This window comes from Tupaia chinensis, unplaced genomic scaffold (assembly GCF_000334495.1).
Source record: "Tupaia chinensis unplaced genomic scaffold, TupChi_1.0 Scaffold000316_1, whole genome shotgun sequence".
NCBI lineage: Eukaryota > Metazoa > Chordata > Mammalia > Scandentia > Tupaiidae > Tupaia > Tupaia belangeri.
Genome location: NW_006159809.1, coordinates 4108239 through 4130926, shown reverse-complemented (window position 1 = coordinate 4130926; position 22688 = coordinate 4108239). Strand labels below are relative to the sequence as shown.

At 49.0% G+C, this 22688-nt stretch overlaps 1 protein-coding gene across 1 annotated transcript in view; it reads left to right on the top strand.

Moving 5' to 3' along the window:
- The window catches only part of TET3 (tet methylcytosine dioxygenase 3), a gene marked incomplete in the record, with an annotated part of 133071 nt that overhangs the window by 88912 nt on the left and 21471 nt on the right, over nucleotides 1–22688 (top strand). Inside the window, 2 exon segments of the mRNA XM_027772956.1 lie at nucleotides 5344–5434; nucleotides 15373–15466. Of these exon segments, the coding sequence (XP_027628757.1) occupies nucleotides 5344–5434; nucleotides 15373–15466 (185 nt within the window).

Below are 22688 nucleotides of genomic sequence, written 5' to 3'. Positions count from 1 at the left end.
CACCATCCTTAACCACCACACCACCTGCCAGCCCCTCTGGCAAAATTTTTTGAAAAGAGAAAAAAAATGAGGGAACCAGCAGTTAGCGTAATGGCTATGTCGCTGGACTCCCACGTAGTCGACCGCGGTTCACGTCCCGGACCTGGTGGCTTAAAACTCACGCCGGGCGCGTGTGCGTGCATGCCCAAGATCCCGAGAGGAGAATGGAGGAGAAGGGATTGCGGCGTGGCCATCCCCCCTGGGGGGTGATTTCTCGCTTTCTGTCTCTATGTCTCTCTCTGTCTGTCTGGTGAGCGCACGCGCCCTACAGTGAAAATCTCTCAAAAGAAAAAAAAAGAGAAAAAAATGATAAATTGTCTACATAGGAAAAGATACAAAACATTGTCATACAATTTGGTGAAACTATAAATCACCACTAGGATCGACAAATAGTCTGTTTCCAGGCCTCTACAAGGTCCGTGTATACCCTTCCTGTCACATTCCTCTGCCGTCCCCAGGTGATCACGCTTTTTAACCTTCGTGCAATTATTTCCTTGCTCTTCTCTATTTTAAGGTTGAAGCATATAAAATAGCTAGCTCTTGGAGGCCAAAATTTGTTGACTATCTACTTCATGTTTTAACCCAGTAATTTTAGCACCTGTGTTTAGATCTCTAAAACATTATATAGTTCAGTAGGGTATATTTTGGATATTATTATTATTATTATTATTATTATTATTATTATTATTTTGCTATAGGGTGTGTGCACTCACCAGAGAGACAGAGACAGAAAGCAAGAAATCACCCCCCCCAGGGGGATGTCCATGCCACAATTCCTTCTCTTCCAGTCTCCTCTTGGGATTTTGGGCGTACACACAAACACACCCAGAGTGAGTTTTAAGCCTCTGGGTCCAGGACTTGACCCATGGTCAACTACATGGGAGTCCAGCAATGTAACCATTACACCACCTGCTGGTCCCTATTTTGGATATTATTTACAGAATATTTCTGTACTTTTTCTCGATTGCACATTCACTCACTTTGATGTTGTAGTCAGCCCTGTTGCAGGCTGTGGCTTCTCATGGCTGGATGTATTTCATTGTATGTGTTCCATTACCCAATCCATCGTTGCTGCATTATGGGGTGTGTCTCAGTTGAAGAGCTGTGTCACAGTGTCACAGACTGGATGACTTAAACAGGGAGCTTTGGAGGTTGAGAATTGCAGGATCAGGGCACCAGCAGACCCAGTGTCTGGGGAAGGCCGGATCCTGGCTTATAGTCAGCCACCTGCTCACCGCGACCTCACATGGCTGAGAGCAGGGGTGGGGTCTCTCTGATACCCCTTCTTATACGGGCACTAATCTCATTCAGAAAGGCTCCTCGTGACCTAATTACCAGCCCTTCTTGCAAATACTATCACATAAGGGATTAGACATCAACTTCTGGGTATGGTGGGGACACAAAAATTTGGTCTATTGCAAGTTGTTTCCAGTTTTAACTATTGCAAGCAATTTTGCCATGAAAATCTAGCATGTGTGTGACAAAGATTTCTTCTAGGACAGGGTTAGTGAATTAAGGCTCTGTGCCTCGGTTTTGTTTTGTTTTGGAAAGGTTTTTTTGCTATAGAGCGCATGCGCTCGCCAGACAGACAGAGAAAGACAGAGATACAGAAAGCGAGAAATCACCCCCCAGGGGGGATAGCCACGCTGCAATCCCTTCTCCTCCATTCTCCTCTCGGGATCTTGGGCACGCACGCACACGCGCTCGGCGTGAGTTTAAACCACCGGGTCCGGGACTCGAACCACGGTCGACTACATGGGAGTCCAGCGACATAGCCATTACGCCAACTGCTGGTCCCTGTGTTTTGTGTTTTATCTTGTTTTCCCCTAACTGCCAGGAGGCATGTGTGTGGGAGGGGAGGAAGAGAGGAAGCACCCCCTGATGGAGCGTTGTCACGCCACAATCTCTTACCCTCCATTTGGCCGTCCTGCTGGGGTTTGGGCATGTGCCAGTGTGTTTTTGAAGCTACCAGGGCTGGAATTTGAACTGCAGTTAGTTATTTAGGATCTGGCTCCCTTAACTACTAGGCTACAGGACTGGCCCATGTTTTACTAATTTGTTTGTTTGTTTTCTGTTTTTAGTTTTTCCATTAGACTTCCGGATGGTCACTACATAATCCTTTCTACTCCATTCTCCTCTCAGCATTTTGGGCACAGAGGCACATATACTCCATGTGTTTTTCAAGCTACTAGGTCTGGTGCTTGAACCACATTGTTGGCCATGAGGACATGGGATCCAGATGCCTTAACCACCCTATGTTGTACTTTTTAAGAATGTATTATTTTGAGAGGCCGGCAGGTGGCGTGGTGGTTAAGGGCACTGGATTCCCGCATGGCCAACCACGGTTCTAGTCCCGGACATGGTGGTTTATTTTCTCTCTCTCTTGCCCTCTCTCTCTTTCTCTTACTGTATCCCTCTCTGGTCAAATTAAAATAAATAAGTGGATAAAGTTAAATAAAATAGTGACTGGGGCTGACAGGTGGCATAGTGGTTAAGGGTGCTGGACTCCCACATGGCTGACTATGGTTCAAGTCCCAGACCTGGTGGCTTACTTTCTCTCTCTTTCTCTGTTCCTCACTGGTCAAATTTTACAAAGTAAGTAAATAAATAAAGTTAAATTAAATAATTCTTAATAAAATAGGGACCAGCAGTTGGTATAAAGGCTATGTTGCTGGACTCGCATGTAGCCGACCGTGGTTCGAGTCCTGGACCCGGTCGGGGACCGGGTAGTAGTAGTCGACCACAGTTTGAGTCCTGGACTGGTGGCTTAAACTCACACCCAAGATCCCAAGAGGAAATTGGAGGAGAAGGGATTGAGGCGTGGCCATCCCCCCGGGGGGTGATTTCTCGCTTTCTCTCTCTCTTTCTCTCTGTCTTTCTGGTGAGTGTACACACTCTATAGCAAGTGTACGCACTCTATACTCCAAAAAAAAATAATAAATTTAAATAAAACAATTATTTTTTTAAAAAAACTTATTATTTTGAGATAATTTTGCATTTTTAGGAGAGTTGCAAAATTGGTACAGAGAATTCCTTTATACCTTTTAAACACTTTTCCCTAATGTAGATGTCTCACTTGCATTAATTATAGTACACTTAAAACTAAGAGATTAATGGTAGTTATAATGTTATTAGCTGTATGCTTTTTAGATTAATCAGTTTTCCATTAATGTTCTTTTTCTGTTATAGGACCTAGTGTAAGGTCCTGCAACAGTCTTTCTCTGTAAGACTCAACTGCATTGTATTTAGTTGACAGGTTGGTCGGTCGGTCGGTCTGTCTATCTATCTATCTATCTATCTATTTTTTAAAAAATTTTTAGAGGTTTTTGCTATAGGGCTCATGTGTTCGCCAGAAAGACAGAGAGAGACAGAGAGACAGAAAGCAAGAAATCAGCCCCTGGGGGGATGGCCACGCTGCAATCCCTTCTCCTCCATTCTTCTCTTGGGATCTTGGGCATACATGCACATGTGCCCAGCGTGAGTTTAAGCCACTGGGTCTGGGACTCGAACCGTAGTTGACTACATGGGAGTCCAGCGAAATAGCCATTATACCAACTGCCAGTCTGACAGATCTCTTTAAACATGAAACAAACTTACAACCAGTAGCCCAGCGTAGCCCAGCGCTCTGCTGCTCTGTGTGTGGGTCCTTTTGGTTGTATGTAGCCTTATAGTATCCAAGCAGAACACTGTTTTCTTAAGTTACCATTATGTAGCCTTTTGGGTCTAGTTTCTTTAAATTAGAATAATTCATTCAAAAGTCATCTACATTGCTACATGAATAAATAGTTTGTTGCTTTTTTTGATGAAAGAGAACTTCACATAACATAAAACTAACCATTGTAAAGTAAACAATTCAGGCCAGCCTTGTCGCCTGGTGACTAAGGGAGCCAGATCCCACATGGCTGACCACAGTTCGTGTCCCAGCCCCAGTGGCTTGAAAAATACACCAGGCACATGTGTGTGTGCCAAAATTCTGACAGGATAGAGAAACGGAGGAGTCGCAGTGGGACTCATGCCCCATTGAGGGTGCTTCTCCTTATCCCGCTCAGACGAGTGCCGTGTCCTCCCGCAATTGGGGAAAAAAGAAAAAGTTAAACAATTCGTTGGCATTTAATGCATTCACGATGTTGTGCAACCACCGCCCCTAATTCCAAAACATTTTTATCACTTCAGAACCAAACCCTGGACCCATTAAGCAGTTATTCTGCGTTCCTTCCTCCCACAGCCACCCCAGCCCCAGGCCCAGCCCCAGCCCCAGGCAGTCACTCATTTCTTTTCTGTTTCTGTAGCTGTACCTAGTACGGGTCTTCCGTGTGGGCGGAAGTCCAGCGCGACCTTGTGTCTGGCTTCTTTCACTTCACGTCAGGTCACGTTTGCAGAGTTCCTCTGCATTGCAGCATGTAGCAGCACTTTCTTTAAACTTTGTTTTCAATGACATATTTACGGTTAAGTATATGTAATAAAACTTGCTACTTTAATCATGTTTAAGTGTAAAGTTTAGTAGCATTAGTTATATTCACAATATTGGGCAACTTCACCACTATCTGTTTCTGAAATGTACTCATCACTCTAAATAGAAACTCTGTATCTATTCACCCATCACCCCCATTCCCTTCTCCCAGCGTCTGGTAACCTTTCATCTGCTTTCTGTCTCTGAATTTGTCTGTTCAGGATACGTCATAGGCATGATACAGGTTCATACAGTATTTGACCTTTCACATCTGACTTATTTCAAAGCGTAAATGTTTTCAAGGTTCATCCGTGTAATAGCCTGTATCAGAACTTAATTCCTTTTTTCTGGCTGAATAGTATTCCATTGTATGAATATATCACATGTTTATCTGTTCACCTGATGGTGGACTCTTGTCCTGTTTTCCCCTTTCGGTAGTTGTTAATACTGCTGTGAACACTGACATACAAGTATTTTTGGAGTCCCATTTTTCAGTTCATTTTGTTATTTACCCAGAAGTGGAGTCGCTTGCTAACTACTGGTCTGGAATGTGTATCTAAAAATTTGTTTTCTGCATCATATGGAATTCAACACTTTATTGGAAAATAGCAAGCCGAATTCTAAAGTGGTTAGACCAGTCTTGACAATACTTTGCTGTATCAGATTTTAAAATTTTCGCCAATTTCGTCAACTTGGAATGGGGTTTCATTGTGATTTTACTGTGTGTGTCCTGATTTCTAATGATAACGAACACATTTTAACATGTTTACAAGCCATTGAGGTTTCTTGGAGTGCCTATCTATTAATGTTACTTGGTATTGCCAAATAATGATTCTCTTTGTGTGTTTCTGCAGAACAAATAGTGGAGAAAGATGAAGGTCCGTATTATACTCACCTGGGATCTGGCCCCACGGTGGCCTCTATCCGGGAACTCATGGAGGAGCGGTGAGTGATTCACAGACACCCAGGGAGAAGTGGTCGAGCCCAATGGAGTATGGACTTAGATCTAAGCCCCTCTCATTCGGTTGCCTCATACTAGGCCATACAGACACCAAGCCCTGATCTCGGATCTCGGAAGGCAGATTGTGGGATTCTCACTTTCGGTGTTTTCTGGGTTTCTTGAGATTCTGTCATTGGGTGCCTGCGTGCGTCCAAGACAGAGAAAGAGGGAAAGTGAGAAATCACCCCCCGGGGAGGTTGACTACTCCACAATTCCATCTCCACCATTCTCCTTGTAGGATTTTGGGCATGCACACACGTGTGCTGATACGTTTTTTAAGCCATCGGGTCTGACTGGGACTCGAACCAGTCAGCCATGTGGGATCTAGCACCTTCACCACCACGTCACCTGCTGGCCCGCTTCTGGGTTTCTTTCCACCTACAGACGTGCACTCCGTATGCCCCTCCTCTCCCTCTTGAAGTGTTTTTATTGAAGGAAAGTGGTTATTCAAGAGGACTTCAGAAAGTTTGTGGGAAAATGGGATTCAAGTATGAGTTTATTTTGGTGCAGAAATCTTAAAATACATGTATGTTTATATATATATATATATACACACACACACACACATATATATAAATATTACACATTTCCCATGAAATTTTGAAGCCCCCTCGTGTATGTTTTCTGGAGTTAGTTTCTCTCTGGGTTTTGTTTTGTTTTGTTTTGTTTTTTTGAGAAGTTTAGCTATAGGGTGCGTGTACTCGACAGAGAGACATAGAGAGACAGAGAGACAGAAAGCGAGAAATCACACCCCCCCTTGGGGGGAGGGGGATGGCCATGCCGCAATCCGTTCTCGTCCATTCTCCTCTGGGGATCTTGGGTACGCACGCACATGCGCCCGGCGTGAGTTTAAGCCACTGGGTCTGGGATTCGAACTGTGGTTGGCTACATGGGAGTCCAGCGACATAGCCATTACACTAACTGCTGGTCCCTAGAGTTAGTTTCTCACAGTGTGGATTTTACTGATGACCTTCACCTGGTTATTGCTACATGTTCTTCTGGCCTCTGCCTCTGTGTGGTTCTATATTTTGGTAGTTAGATCTAAAAGCCTGATTAGAATCAAGTTGGTTTGTTTTTCTTTTTTGCCTTTTTTCCAAAACTGCTTCATAGGTGATGTCTCAGACCTCCACAAGGAGGGATGCGATGGCTCCCCTTTAGTGGGATCCTGTTCAAGTTATCGCCTGAATTCTAGCCATGATCCTAGACGTCTTTTATAGCTTTCTTGATTTCTTTCTTTTTTTTTTAAAGAAAGTTTTTTGTTTTTGTTTTTGTTTTTTGCTATAGGATGTGTGTGGAGAAAGCGAGAGATCCCCCCCCCCCGGGGGGGAGTGCAGTGGGAATGGCCATGCTGCACTCCTTTCTCCAGTCTCCTTTTGGGATTTTGGGCACACACACACAAGCTCCCAGAGTGAGTTTCAAGACGCCGGGTCTGGGACTCAAACTGCAGTCAGTTATATGGGAATCCAGCGACATAACCATTATGCCATCTGCTGGTCCCGCTTTCTTGATTTCTTATATGATGAAATATGCTCTGGGCTCACGTTGTACAATTACCCACGAAATCGTGGCTTCTTTTGTTGACAGAAAAGGCATTCCGAAAACAAACTCTGGGTGCCAGAGCGCTCACGGCTATAATGGGCTGTTTGTTATTTTTAGGCTCATTTCAATGAAGAGCTTAAAGCATATGTACGGATTTTTAAATTTTTGTTATGGTTTAGTGATTAAATATATCATGAGTTTATATTGTTACTCCCAATTAAAATTCAAGACGACAGCGTTTTTATTTAACATGCATTTTTTTTTAATTAGTTCATTTAGTTAGAGACTTTAACCTGCACGTACGCGTCCACGTCAGGCAGCGTGTGCTCTGAGTTCCAGCCTGCGGAGAGGTCCCCTAGCTCAGTGGCTGAGAGCATGGACCCTCGCGCTAGACTGGGATCCCATCCTGGCCCCGCCACTTGCTGCTGAGACCTCTCCTCCTCCGTTTTCTTATCCGCATAGTGGAGATGATGACGAGAGCGCACATGTGCGGGAGTGTCGCGAGTCTGACCGGAACTGGTGTACGGAACACACGGTGCTTGCTGTGAGCACGGAGGCGGACAGTCGTCTGCCTCACATCCACATGTACTGATTGCACTCGTGTCGTAGTATGAAGGCAGGCCAGCCACTGCAGTACAGCGGTGACACAGTGTCCTGCAGAGCTGGAACATGGCTGGCTGCAGGTTCAGGTCCCAGACTGGCCTGAAAACACCTGGGCTCACCTGCATGCCCATGATCCTGAGTGGCTGGGAGAAGAGGGTCTTGGCACGATGAGACCTTTGCCAAGGGTGCTTCTCTGTCTTCTTCCCCCTCCGTCCTCCTCTCCCTCCCCCTATCCCGTGTGTATGCATATGCTCTCTCTCATAAAAGAAGAAATGAAAAGGTTACATCAACATAGGTGTTTTTGCTGACATGCACACACACTGATGCATGGAAAGCCGAGTAGCTTAGTGCATCTGCAGATTTAGGAACCAGATTTTGTCTGACCAGGGAGGCCAAACTAATCTTGTCACTGTAGCAGGAAACATGATTTTGAACTTAATAACTGTAACAGCGTCTCTGAGTGAATAGGGGATAAGGCAACTGGTGACCTGTGGTAATCACTCTTAATGTCCTACCATCTGGAAACATTGGTATTCAGAAAAGCGTTTGGTCAAAGACTCACTATAAATCCAAGCCTGATTCAAAAAGCATTTCTGGGGCCAGCAGGCATTGTAGTGGTTGGGGTGCTGGACTCCCACATGACCAACTTCAGTTCAGGTCTCAGATCCAGCAGATTAAGACTTAGGCAAGGGCCAGCAGGTGGCATGGTGGCCGAGGTGCTGGACTCCCATCTGGCTGACTATGGTTCAAGTCTCAGACCTAGTGGCTTGCTTTCTCACTTTCCCTTTCTCTCTTTCTCTTTCTGGTCAAATTTAAAATAATAATAATAATAACAACAACAAATGGCAATAAATAAATGTTAAAGGGAAAAAAGACTCATGCCAAGTGCATGTATGTGCATCCCAAAATCCCAGGAGGAGAATGGAGGAGAAGGCATCGCGGTGTGGCCATCTCCCCTGGAGGAAAGTGTGATTGTTCATCTTCCCTCTCACTGTCTCTGTCTCTCTCTGGCAAGCTCATACATGTTCCCTATGACCAAAACCTTTAAAATATAAATAAATAACCAAATGAATAAAAGGCATGAGAGCAAAACCGATGTAAAATAGTACATCTTGTGAATGTGTCCGAACGCGTGCCTCGCGTGTGTGTGTTGAAGTTACCAGGCTGGAGCAGAGGCGGCATGGTGACCATGCTTTTTTCTTTTTTCCTTTCTGTCACGCATGCCTGTGTGGCTCTTGCTGTCATGATCCTCAGTCTCCCAAGTAGCTTGGACTACCGGTACACACCGCCACACCCAGCGTTTTTTAAGGTTGAGCTGGGAATCGAACCCCAGCCTTCCATGAGACCTTACTCTGCCAAGCAGCACCGTCCTGTGTGTGCTGGGCCTGGCCAGTGGTTTTTATAAGGAATCTCAACACTGTCTGTTGTTTGCTGCAGGGAGACAAATGCACAAGTTTGATCTGGAACAGGTGTTTTTGAAACAAGGATTAAGAGGAGTGATCGGCACAGCCATGGTGGTGCAGGTGGGAGGACACCGCTGCATGGCAGCTAGGGCTGCATGAGAGTCCCGAGTTCAAGTCCTGGCCCTGTCCTCACAGGCCATGCACCTACTTGTGGTCTTAGCTAGCTGGGAGGCTGGGGCAGGAGGACTGCTGCATGCGAGACCCTGGCCAAAGGACCTGTGGCTTTCTCTTTCCTTCCTACGTATTTTCTCTTTCCGCATGCACTCACATGGCGCTTGATGTGATTTCCTTGCTCTCCTTTTAAATAAGTAAGTAAGTAAGTAAGTAAGTAAGTGGAGAGAGCCAGCAGGGGGTGTGGTGGTTAATCACTGGACTTCCCACATGGCTGACTGCACTTGGAGTCCCAGACCCATGGCTTGCAGTTCAGGCTCGTCACGTGTTCAAGTGTGCCTGAAGTCCTGAGAGGAGAGTGGAGGAGAAGGGATTGCGATGTGGCCATCCCCCCTGGGGGGTGAGTTTCCACTTTTCCTCCCTCCATTTCTCTCTCTCTCATGAGTGTACACACCCTGTAGAAAAAGAACTGGGGCGGAGAGCCAGGCCAAAATGATGTTGCAATTGCTGCAGACTGAGGCCGTATGGGAAGGCCTGGCTTCGATTCTCAGCCATTTGCTTGCTCTCCTTTTAAATAAGTAAGTAAGTAAGTAAGTGGAGAGAGCCAGCAGGGGGTGTGGTGGTTAATCACTGGACTTCCCACATGGCTGACTGCACTTGGAGTCCCAGACCCATGGCTTGCAGTTCAGGCTCGTCACGTGTTCAAGTGTGCCTGAAGTCCTGAGAGGAGAGTGGAGGAGAAGGGATTGCGATGTGGCCATCCCCCCTGGGGGGTGAGTTTCCACTTTTCCTCCCTCCATTTCTCTCTCTCTCATGAGTGTACACACCCTGTAGAAAAAGAACTGGGGCGGAGAGCCAGGCCAAAATGATGTTGCAATTGCTGCAGACTGAGGCCGTATGGGAAGGCCTGGCTTCGATTCTCAGCCCACCCTAAGCATTCCAGGTGCGGGGGTGTGCACCTGCGACCCCAGGTCACTAAAGCTTGGACAGGAGGAGTAGGCATGGCAAGAACCAGTCAAAATGCCTGTCTGTCTCTTCCTCTCTCCTCTTCCCCCCATCATTAAAGAGAGAGAGAAATAGTCATAAAGTCGAGATTTGTCTTTTTGTTTTTCATTGGTTTAAAAATAACAGTCAACTGTAGAGTCTTCAGAAACTGAGCCAAGAGAGGAATTCCTCCCAGGACCAAGAATACTTGTGATTTTCCTCAGCAACTGGTATATTTTTATCTTAAGGCCCTCGTAAACTATGGGACAGATTGCGTTTCCATCTTTATGTTGGCTGCTCATAAGCTTCAAGCCAGATTTATGTACCCCGTTAGGAGAAATGCCGTTTCTCGTCCTTGGCCATGGGATTCTATTCGGGTTCGCTCCTGCCTTCTTGACATAGCCCTAAGGGGTCTGTTACATAAGCTTTTTCGATTCTTCATGTAATAAGATGTCCCAGGCTCATCTCTCAAAAACACACACAACCCTCTGCTTGCCAGCGTACCTGACTTTCTCCTCCTCTACGCTGCTGTCGCCTGTTACCTGTACCATGTAGACAGCTGCTTACGGTCCCTTCTGGAACAAGGAGAAGAATGAATGATTGGCGATCCCCTGGCTGGGGGTCTGGTTTATGGACGGTCCAGACTGCCTCTCCCCACAGACCTCTCCCCTGACCTCTCTGCAGGTCCACTCTGTTGTCAGAGTCAGTAAAGGCGGGGAGGGAAAGTAAACTGAAATCCAACAGACATTGGCGCATTTAGCATCTCTGGTAGAGATTTGTAGAAATTGGAGGAGCTTGCAAGCAAATCTTAAAATATCCGAAATCATTTATGGGCTTCGTACCCCTGAGTACCCAGGTCCTCGTTGTAGTGGATAATTGGAGTCAGTTGTCAGTGCCCCAGTGGAGAAGGACGTGCTGCGCCGAGCCTGTATGCTCTCCCTGTGAAGGGGTTCTCTGCAGCCTAGGAGTTCATTAAAAGCTTGTTCTAGAAATAAGCACCAACACTGTGCTGGCACGTCCTCTGTGCTTCGGGGGAGACGGCCCTGAAGGAGCACGCCCTGCAGCAGCGGTCATCAGACGGGAGCAGACGTCAGCATCTGCCGAGGGCCTGGGAAACCACAGGCTGCTCCTTCCCTGTCTCTCTTCCAGGTGGGCTGGGGCGGCACCCAGAGTCCACCTGGTGTTCCTACCAAATTCCTGGGGAGTGCCAATGCGGCTGGTCTTAGGACATCCTCGGAGAGCCGCGGCCTAAGATCGCCAGTTCCCTGTTAGAGTAAGTCTTCAGCCTGGCCCTGCGGCCCTGGTTTAGGAGTTGTTCTGTACACTAGAAGGGCTTCTTCGGGATAGACCAGGAAGGAAGACATTTAAGAAGAAAGAGCTGGGCTGGCAGGTGGCGTGGAGGTTAAGGACGCTGGACTCCCACATGGCTGACCACGGTTCAAGTCCCGGACCTGGCGGCTTGCTGTCTCACTTTCTCTCTCTCTCTCTCCCTCTCTGATAAAATTAAAATAAGTAAGTAAATAAATAAATCTAAATGAAATAATTCTCAAAATATAAAAAAGAAGAAAGCTACAGTGAGAGCTGATTGGTTGTCTTTAAACACAGAGAAGTACTCAGTTCTGTCTTGTTCTTGTTAAAGGTGCAGCCGAGTAGGCAGTGCGTGGCTCTGTTATTTGCTCTCTCATGAAGTTCAGTGCAGAACGTGTTCCTCGAAAGGGCAGGATGGCGGGGACGGACCGGTGGGAAGCCTGTGTCCCCAGCTCACCCTCCTGTGAGGGACACGCTAGTTCTTCAGTCAGAGCGGTGCGGTCACCTGCGGCTGCTCCTTCCCACAGGAGTCCCCAGGACACTCTGCACTTGCGGGTGACTTTCTGACAACTGTTTATTGGAATGAAAGCCGTCCAGGAACCAAGCAGAAGCGGTCCTAGCCAATCGTTTCCTCATGACCCAGACCCCGCTATATAACCCCTCCGAGTCCTGTTTCCATACAGTGTCTACATGGGGCCGTCAGGGCCTCAGAGTTTCAACTAGGCAATTCTCAGAAACGCTTTTCACCCCTTTGCTAAGAGAATGAGTGAAAGACAGAGCAAGGAATTCAGAAGAACCTTAGAGGGGCCAACAGGTGGTATGGTGTGGTGGTTAGGGTGCTGGACTCCCACGTGGTCAACCACAGTTCCAGTCCCAAACCTGGCAGCTTGCTTTCTGTCTTTCCCTCTCTTTTTGTCTCTCTCTGGTGAGCATGCATGCCCGATAGCAAATTTTAAAATAAAAATAAAAGAAAATCTTAGGTCAGCATTTTTTAAAAAAGGGTTAGCTTTGTGGTACAGTGGTAGTGCACTGCTCAAGAGATGCGGGGTCTCACAGGGTGGCAGTGGTTCAGATCCCTGGCCCAGTCAGCTTGAAACACACCAGGCATGTACCTGAGCCCAGGGTACTGGAGGACTGGCAGAAGGGGATCGCAGCATGACCAGACCCTGTGGAGGATGTCTGTCTGTCTCTGTCTCTCTCTAAGTCCTTGTTCTGTTTCAAGTACAAAAATGAAACAAGGGGCCAGCAGTTAGCGTAATGGCTATGTTGCTGGACTCCCACGTAGTCAACTGCGGTTCAAGTCCTGGACCCGGTGGCTTAAACTCATGCCAGGCGTGTGTGCGCGCGTGCCCAAGATCCCGAGAGGAGAATGGAGGAGAAGGGATTGCGGCGTGGCCATCCCCCCTGGGGGGAGATTTCTCGCTTTCTGTCTCTATGTCTGTCTCTGTCTGTCTGGCGAGCGCACATGCCCTATAGCGAAAACCTCTCCAAAAAAAAAAAAAGAAACAAACAAAAGAGTTTTAAAGGCTAAGAGTGAACAAAGCTCTCCAGCAATTATTCTTCCCAGAAGAAACTTTGAAAATAAGAGTTTGATGCTTCCCTTTGCATCTTTCTAAGCGTTTACAAAGGTGTGTGTGTGTAGAGTGAGACCGAGTCCCTCCGGGTCAGTGGTGATAGGTCCGTTCTTTACAGCTCGCTTCCCCTCGCTTGCTTTCCTCCATGTCAATGCACACAATCCCATCTAATCGTTTCTGAGAGCTGTAGTTTCCCATTGTATGAAACTTGATTTTATTTTGCTGTAAAATGTATTATATTTCATTTAGCCAGACCCATGCTGGTCAATTTTTTGGGGGGGGAGAGGTTTTTAGCTATAGGGCACGTCCGCTCGCCAGACAGACAGAGGGAGACAAAGAGACAGCACGAAATCACCCCCGGGAGGGCCACGCCGCAATCCCTTCTCCTCCATTCTCCTGTCGGGATCTTGGGCACGCCCGGCATGAGTTTAAGCCACCAGGTCCGGGACTCGAACCACAGCCAACTACATAGGAGTCCAGCGACATAACCATGATGCTAACTGCTGGTCCCATGCTGGTCAAATTTTAAAAAATAAATAAAGTTAAATAAAAATAATTCTTTTTTTTCCCTCTTTTTTTGGAGGGGTGTGTTCCCTCTCTCTGGCAGTGCACTTGCCCTATGACAATTAATTTTTTAAAAATAATTATTTTATTTAACTTTATTTTTCTATTTAAATGTGATCAGAGACTGGGGGGCGAGAGAAAGAGAAAGCTGCCAGGTCCAGAATTCAAACCAGGGTCGGCCACGTGGGAGCCCAGAGCCCTTAGCCACCATGCCGCCTGCTGTACCCATATAAATAATTAATCAAAAAACATTACAAAATAATACAATAATACATACAATAATGCAATAATAACATTACAAAATAATCATTGAAAAAAACATTAAAGATAAGGAAGTAAGATGAATTTTACATTATTAAAAGTAATTTTTGGGCTCTTCCCTCATGCCAGGAACTTTGAAACACTTAAAATAACATGCTGGGACTAGATGATGGGAGAGTGGTGACACCACTTCACCCACGTAGGAAGGGTCCTGGGTTTGTGTCTCAGGACCCCCCGAGTGTCCGGGGTGCTCACACACGTGCCTGTGGTCTGGGATGGCTGTGGAGGGGGGTTATGGCGTGAGGACTCTTGGAGTACTGCCTCTGTCTTTCTGTCTCTTATGGAAGAAAGTGAAACTTTGAAGAATGTACTCCCCTGGATTATCGTTTTATGTTTTCCAAGTCTAGGAAGTAGGGACCGTTTTTATCTCTTCTACAGATGTGAAAACTGAGGCCTAGAGAAGGTCAGTGACGTGGCCACAGTATACAGCACGGGAGGGGCCGAGCTGGTTCTCCAGCCTGTCTGCCTGGCCTCCAGGGCTGTGTTCTCCATTTTTGCCGTCAGGTAGTTGTGTGGCCAGAGTCAGTTCATTTCTGGAGCCAAAAGTTCCTTACGTCTGAAAAAGCAAGCCCTGGTTGACTGGATGACCTCAGAGATCTGGGACTCTGAAGCCCTGATTGTGTCTGCGCGTGTGGGCCAGGCAGGGTGGGTGTGCAGGAACCAGACATGCTTCCTGTCCAGGAGAACCTTGGAGCCCATGTTTGTGCTTGGTAGGGTCCCTTCCTTCAGCCTCAGCTGTTTGTCCTTATTGCATTCAAATGTTAGCTGAGAGTTATGGAAAGAGAGCAATAAAGGTCCTCCCTGGGACCAGCAGTTGGCGTAATGGCTATGATGCTGGACTCCCATGTAGTCGACTAAAGTTTGAGTCCCAGACCTGGTGGCTTTAAACTCACACTGGGCATGTGTGTGTGCGTGCGTGCCCAAGATCCTGAGAGGAGAACGGAGGAGAAGGGATTGCGGCATGGCCATCCCCCCCTGGGGGGTGATTTCTTGCTTTCTGTCTCTGTCTCTCTGGTGAGTGCATGCACCCTATAGCAAAAACCTCTCAAAAATGTATAAATAGCTAAATCTTAGGGCAGCTCAGCTCCCAGGACTGAGTACAAGTGCCTGCGTTAGCCGGTGGCCTCGGGACTGTTCCCAGATGCTTGGACGCAGTAATCAGGGGCATTTTGCTTGACTGTTCCTTTGCCCTGGCACAGGGGGTGGCCGGAAGGCTGGGAGCAGAGAAGGGGCCTGGAAGTGGCCACTGTGCTTGCAGAGTGGCCCTGTGGACACAGAGCACGCTCACCTTTCTCTCTCTCCTGTGTCACAGTAGCTGCAAACCCCCACAGAAGCGCACTGAGGCTTGCCTTCTAACCAGAGCTCTCCTCCTCGAGGTTCCGCTGTGCTAACCGTGGCTTCCATCTCCCTTCGCAGGTATGGAGAGAAGGGGAAAGCCATCCGGATCGAGAAGGTCATCTACACCGGGAAGGAGGGGAAGAGCTCCCGGGGCTGCCCCATTGCAAAGTGGGTGAGTGCTGAGCCCTGGCAGCCGAACCTGGGCCTTGTCTCCTGACCTCACTAGCCAAGCAGGCTGCAGGCCAGGCTGGGGTGGGTGGTAGGACATAGTCATTTATTGTTGGGGACCCTCGGAGCTGGGATCTGATACCTCGTTGGGAACCTTTTTGACTGGCCTCGAGTTTTCCCTCATCTTGATCAAGTGCAAGCCCCTGGGTCCTGGGCTGGCCCGGGAATGCGTTAGGCCTGTTTCTCAGCCCATACTGTCCCTGTGGTTCAGGGCTGTAGGGGTAGAAGGGGCCACTGGAGCTGCCGTCATGACCCAGTGCTGGGCCCCAGCGTGGACTCTGTCTCCTCTTCCTCCGCTGTGTGCTCTGGCGCTGCCAGTGTGCCTATCTCCTGCTTGGCTGGTCATGGGCCAGCCGTGGCCTGCCCTAGTTCTGAGCTGCTCTCTCCTACCGGGCAGCCTGGGCGTCTCAGCAGGGAGGGTATCGGTGACTCAGGCCCCAGTTCACCCGAACACAGTTCTTGTGACCTTGACCTTCAGGTCCCTGAAGTGCTCTTCACGGAGTGGAGGGTCTGCTCTGTGGAGTGTGTGCTCAGGAGCAGCAGCGAGGTCCATCAGGCCCCTGCGGGGGGCGCTGTACTGGGCTGGTGGGGGCAGGAGTACACGAGGAAGACGGAAGCTCAGTCCCCGTGTTCAGGCTGTTCGGGCTCTAGACGCGTGCAGTAGTCAGAGAGTCTTGCGTAGCTGAGGCTTGAGAGGCAGATTCTGGCCCAAGAGGTGTGAGTGCCAAGGGGAACGCTCGGGCTAGGTCTCCCACGAAAGGGGTGTTCATGGGGCTGCGGATAGTGGGCCGAGTAAATGGGCCGGGGGCGGGTCGATGCGTTCCTGGGGAGGACAGTCATGTAGGAAAGATCCCGAGGCTGAGTGTGGCCGGCCGGTAAGACACTCTGCACGTGTCCGTCTGCACATGTGCTGCCGCCGTCCGGCACAGACCTCATGCCTTCACGTCTTTGTATTTAGTAGAAACACAAGGTGTCTGGGCTTGAACTACACAGCCGTGTTTAGAAAGTTTCAGTCAGCATTGCAGAATGATATACCACCAAGGGATCTGGAACCACTGAGCGCCTTCACAGGTATGAAGGATGGTTTCCCCACCCGCTGGAGAGTCTTTGCAGTGGGACGGCTGACGTGCCTGATCAGGGCGGGGCTTAGCTCCTCAGAGCGCCCGTCAGGAAAAGGACATCAGCTGTAGCGGAACTGCTTCCCCCTTTTCCAGCTGATTCGTGCCATCATTGAGAAATTCCAAAGTCTTGAGCAGGAACTTTTCCAGCTTCAAAGAAGCTGGCCGCTTAGAGAAGGGGGCAGCCGGCAGTGGGGTTGGCACCAAGAAAGAGAAGATGAGTTCCAGGCCCGACAGGCAGATGCCGAAGCGCTAACTCTGGCCAGGGCTGTACAGCTCCAGCGAGGGCCAGGCAGAGCATGCTGGCCTAGAGATAGCTGCCCAGTTGCAGGGGCTGTGAGAGGGTGCAGACTGACGGAGGGAGGAATTGGGCCCTCCGTTTTTCGGTCCTCAGGCCTGTGGACTGGTGCCCCCCACACAGGGTGGCATGCATAGCACAGCAGACTTGAGGGTTGTGTTCAAGAATGGGGAAGCTCCTAGTGTCACTGAACCCTGGTGGGTGATGCATTGGAGAGAATGCAGAGTGACAGTTCCCAGAGGGGGAGATCCCATGTCTAGTGAGTAAAGGAAATGGAGGGGGAAGAGTCCATTATTTTTTAAGAGAGATTTTTGCTATAGGGCATGTGTGCTTGAGACAGAGAGACAGAACAAGAAAAATCACCCCCCAGATGGCCACACTGCAATCCTTTCCCCTCCATCTTCCTCTCAGGATTTTGGGCTCACATGCATAGGCATGTGTTTCAAGCCACTGGGCCCGGGACTAGAACCGTGGTCTGCCAACTGGGAGTCCAGTGCCGCAGGCGTTATGCTACCTGCTGTCCTCAATGTGTTTTAAAGCTTATTTAGTTATCTCATGAAAGGGAGAGAGAGAGACAGACACGCATGCTCAACAAGGTCTCACACTACAGTCCCTGCATCACTCCAAGGCTCCCAGCCAGCCAGGGTCATGGGCACACAAGATTGGGGAGACCAAACCCCAGTCTTCCATGCCAATCCAGCACACTTGAACAGTGTGCTACTGCCGTGCCACTGAATGGGCCAGGGAGTCATTTCTATGGGAAAAACAAATGGATGGTAGATCACACAACTTCTTTTTTTAATTGTATTTTATTTGTAAGACCTTATCATGCTGCGTTCTTGCTGTGTTGCAATCCTCCCGACTCATCCTCGTGAGTAGCAGGGACCACAGGCATGCACCAGCACACCCAACTCTTTCAGATAGGGTCTCCCTGTCTCACTGCTGGGCCCAGCTCACAGAGCCCAGGCCATCCATTGGCCATAGCCTCCAGAGCAACAGCGTCTAGCATGCCCAGGCCCCTGGGCTGATCACAGAACGGTTACCATGGCGGAAAATGGTGGTGCCGAGGGTCTTTTCTTTCCTTGCCATCTCCTCCAGCGCAGTGGACTTCAGGGTTTTTTATTTGGCCACATAGCTGCCAAATACCCTGTGTTTTGGTAGAAGGACTTGTCTAAAGACTCCCCCCTCCCATGGAGCTTGGAGAGGAGGTGACCCACAAGTACAGAGGAGGGCACGTTCTCTGGCATCCAAAGCAGTGCCCCGTGGCCACGCCGCCTCCCATGGGTCTGGGTCTCCCGCCCTACCTGGTCTCATGTCTGGAGCCCAGGTTTTGTGTCCCAGCAGGGCTCACGTCTGTGTTCGCGGCTTCGGACACCCTCCCCACCCCTAAGCAGTGTCTTCAGCCAGAAGCAGTGTGTCTGGCAAGCTCTAGACTTGACTGGATTTGGGGGACAGATTCAGGGCACAGCATGGGGGCCCAGCGTGTGTGTGTTGAGAGCATGGTATGAGAAAACAGTAGGTGAACCCAGGGGGCCCTCTGGCCAGCTCCGATTTTAAGGTGACCTGTACTGTGAGTTACCAAAGATGCTGTGTCAAGGAGGGAGAGGGGACCTGGTAGCATCCCAGAGGCTCAGAATAAATGCCAGAAATAAACATGGCACACAGCACAGATGGGCTATTGGTAGAAGACCCTTGGAAGCGCCGTTTGGCCCAGTGTGTGACAGTTAATGGAGGGCAGAAGGCAGGTATTTGAAGGCCCCTCGGGGCACGGTAGCATAGACTTCCTGGGGAAACCCCATGGGTGGGAATTATGGGAGGACAGTCTTTGGTTTCAGCTACGTGTCGTACTGCTCTCATTCAGTGCTCAGGGAGTTCCTGCCCACGCTTGGCGCGTCGATGACTCCGTGACAGCGTGTGCACCGACTGTGTCGCCATGCTCGGGTGGCGGGGTGTCCATGCCTTCAACTCTACACCTGTGTGCCTTTCATCCTGCTGCGTAGGGAGCCCCTCTCTGCTGCTTTCTTACAGTTGTTTTAGTGGCACTCATCGGCCTGTGAGGCTGTGGCCACAGACTGTCTAATGACCTTGGTGTGCTTGTCACTCAGGGAGTGGAAGTGCCATGGGCTCAGTCACAGCTGTGGCTGGTTGAGTGTCTCTCCGTGTGCTCTGAACATGGCCCATGAGTGCAGTGAGCAGTGAGCTGCCCTGGGCGGTCAGGGAGTCAGCCATGGCACCTTGAAAAGCCTTGCACAGGGACCACTGTCTCATCAGTGTCCACAGACACCCATGTGTCCGGCGCAGTCTGCAGGACAGCATGCGGTTGTGGAGGATGTTTCAACACGGTCTGCGACTTTGTGTTGCATTCATGTGCTGCCAGTTTTCCAGGTACAGTTATTTTTTTTAAAAGAGGTTTTTGCTATAGGGCGCGTGCACTCACTGAGAAGACAGAGAGAGGCGGAGAGACAGAAAGTGAGAAATCACCCGCCAGAGGGGATGGCCACGCCGCAATCCCTTCTCTCCCATTCTCCTCCCAGGATCCTGGGCTAGCACGCACATGCGCCCGGCGTGAGTTTAAGCCACCGGGTCCAGGACTCGAACCATGGTCAACTACACAGGAGTTCAGCGACATAGCCATTGCGTTAACTGCTGGTCCCGCAAGATACAGTTTTAAAAACAAGGAGGCAGTCTGCCTCAGCAGGGAGGCGCTGTGCCTGGCGTGCTTCGGAGCAGAGACTCGCAGCCTGAGATGTGTTTTGTTGGGCGTGCAGAGTACCCTTCACAGGTGGGAGGGAATCCACACGTGCTGCAGCATGGAGGGACCTTGAGGACACCGCGCTGGGTAAAACTAAACCAGAAGGTCAAATCCAAAAGTCGCAGAAGGACACATACTGTGTACGATTCTACTTACGTGAAGTACCTAGAGGAGTAAAATCCAGAGACAGAAAGTAGGGACTGGCCAGAGGAGAGAATGGGAAGTTATTGTTAGACAAATACAGTTTCAGTTTTGCAAGATGAAGAAGTCCCAGAGAGATGAGTGGTGTTGATGGTGGCACAGCAGTGCGAATGCCACTAAAAGGTACACTTAAAAATGGTTAAAAGAGGGAGAGCAGATGGCGTAATGGTTCCGGCACTGGACTCCCACATAGTCGACTGCAGTTTGAGTCCCAGACCCACTGGCTTAAAGCTCATGCTGGGCACGTGTGCATGCATTCCCAAAATCCAGGAGGACAATGTAGGAGAAAGGATTGCGGCGTGGCCATTCCCCGTGGGTGATTTCTCACTTTCTGGCTATCCGTCTCTCCGGTGAGCACACAGGCTATAGCAAAAATCTCTTTTAAAAAAAAAAAAATTAATTAGAGGGGTCAGCAGATGGCGTAGTTGTTACATTGCTGGGCTCCCACATGGCCAACCCCAGTTGGAGTCCTGGACCCAGTGTCTTGAAACTCTCGCCAGGTGCATGTGCCTGTGTACCCAGGATCCCAGGAGGAGAAAGGATTTGCGGTGTGGCCATCCCCTCTGGGGCTGATTTCTCACTTTGCCTCTCACATCTCAGTCTTTCTCTCTACTAAGAGTGCCTGTGCCCTAAGGCAAAAATCTCTTTAAAAAAAAAGTTAAAATAGTACATTTTGTTATGTAGATTTTAGTATGATAAAAACAAATTGAAGGGCCAGCAGGTGGCATGGTGGTTAAGGCTCTGGATCCTACATGACTGACCTTGATGTGAGTCCTAGACCTGGTGCTTGCTTTCTCACTTTTCTCTCTCTCTCTGTCTCTGCTGAGTGCACATACCCTGTTGCATATTTTAAAGTAATAATAAATAAAAATAAAATAAACAGTTCTTTTTAAACAATTGAAAGTGGTGCTCATATTTTTTTAATTTGCAGCAGGGTACGAGTGCTTACCAGGGGAAGAAAGAGGGCGGAAAATGATAAATCACCCCCTTGGCGGGGGAGCGGTGAGCGTGCACACAAATGCACCTGGTGTGTGTTTTTAAGCCACTGGGTCCAGGACTCAAAACTGTAGTCTCCCCCAAATGAGATCCAGCCACCTTAACCACCATGCCATCTGCTGGCCCAAGTGTTCATATTTTTAAAAGGGGATTTCACGTGAAAATCTGGATTCCCAATTTCTTGTGAAATCGGAAGAATTCACTACACTAGGCCAAAAGTCCCACCAGGCAGTGGTTGATGCATCCCCCTTTGATGGGCAGGTGCTCCCCACCTTGTCGGGTGCACTCCCCGGCCAGTCTCACCTCTGGCTCCCTTTCCTCGTTTGCATAGCCTACCTCGCTGTCCTCATGATGTCTCTGCGTTGCCACTCATGACCAAGTCTGTGCGGCCCGGGCATCTTCTGACCCCTAGCTTGTTCCCCAAGACCTTCTGGAAACAGCTACTCAGGTGTTCCGGAACGCCGTGACCTCAGTGTGTGCCTGTGTAACTGGCCCATAAACAACTGTCATGCCCACTCATCTCCTAGGCCACAAAATGTGGAAGTTTCTTACAACTTCTCCGTCCCTCATCCCCTGCAGTCATGTGGTTCCAATATCATGGTTCTCCTCAAAGTCTCAGGAATCCACTTCTTTTCCTATCCCTCCTCACATACACACACACACACATGCACACACACCACCCTCTGGTGAGGTTTGGACTCATTTTGCTTGTGTTCACTCAGTGGTTTTCCAGCTGGCCTCCCTGTTGCCCTCCTCCTAACCATCCACTCCCCATTCTAGAATTTGAAACTGTGTATATCAGCCACCTGCTCACAGGCCTTTGTAGAGTCCCCACCCCAAGTCCTTGTCCCTCAGCTGCTACTCAGAGACCTTCTCCAACCTGCCCTCATTGCTCCCCTGTCTGGTCACAGAATCACTTAGGATCCTTCAGGGGATTCAGCCACCTCATACCCAGTTCCCAGGGCCCTTGCACCAACACAACTATTTTTTCCTCTTTAGTCATGATAGAGCGGATGTGCAAAAGAGAGAGAGAGAGAGAATTGAGCTCCCTCCACGGGGTCTGGTCATGCCATAATCTCCGTCCTCAAGACTGGTCTTGAGCACTGGCGTCTGGTGTGTTTCAGGCTGACCACACAGGGACTCGAACTGCAGTCTCCGTGTGGGATCTGACTTCTCTTGAGCAGCGCAGCCTGCTGCACCGTGGAGCTGACCCTGCCCTGACATCTTTTTGTGAGTTTGGACAGTGTTGGGGGTGAGCGAGGACCTGGACATAAGGGCGTGGATCCTAGCAGCAGGACAGTGCAGTGTCCAGCACCGTTGCCCGTTTTAGAAACAGCTTTGTGGCGAGAGAATGCATATACGATGCAGTCTGCCCGTGTAATGCCTGCAGGTCAGCGCTTTCTTGGTAAATTACTGTTTTTAATTGTGGGAAACATGCATAACAAAATGCCGTTTTAACCCTTTTTTAGTGTCGTTAAGTACATTAACGCTGTCATGCAACTGTCACCACCATCTTTATTTACTTACTTACTTATGTATTTATTTATTTTGTTACTATCTTTAATTTGCTATAGGGCGTGTGTGCTCACCAGAGAGAGAGAAAGACAGAGAGAGAGAGAGAAAGTGAGAAAGCAAGTCTGAGACTTGAACCGTGGTCAACCATGTGGGAGTCCAGCGCCTTAATCACCACACCACCTGCTGGCCCCCACCATCTGTTTTTCAAAACTGCTTCATTATCACACACCGAAACTCTGTATTCATTGACGGTGACTCCCCAGTCCCTCCCACCTGACCCCCATGA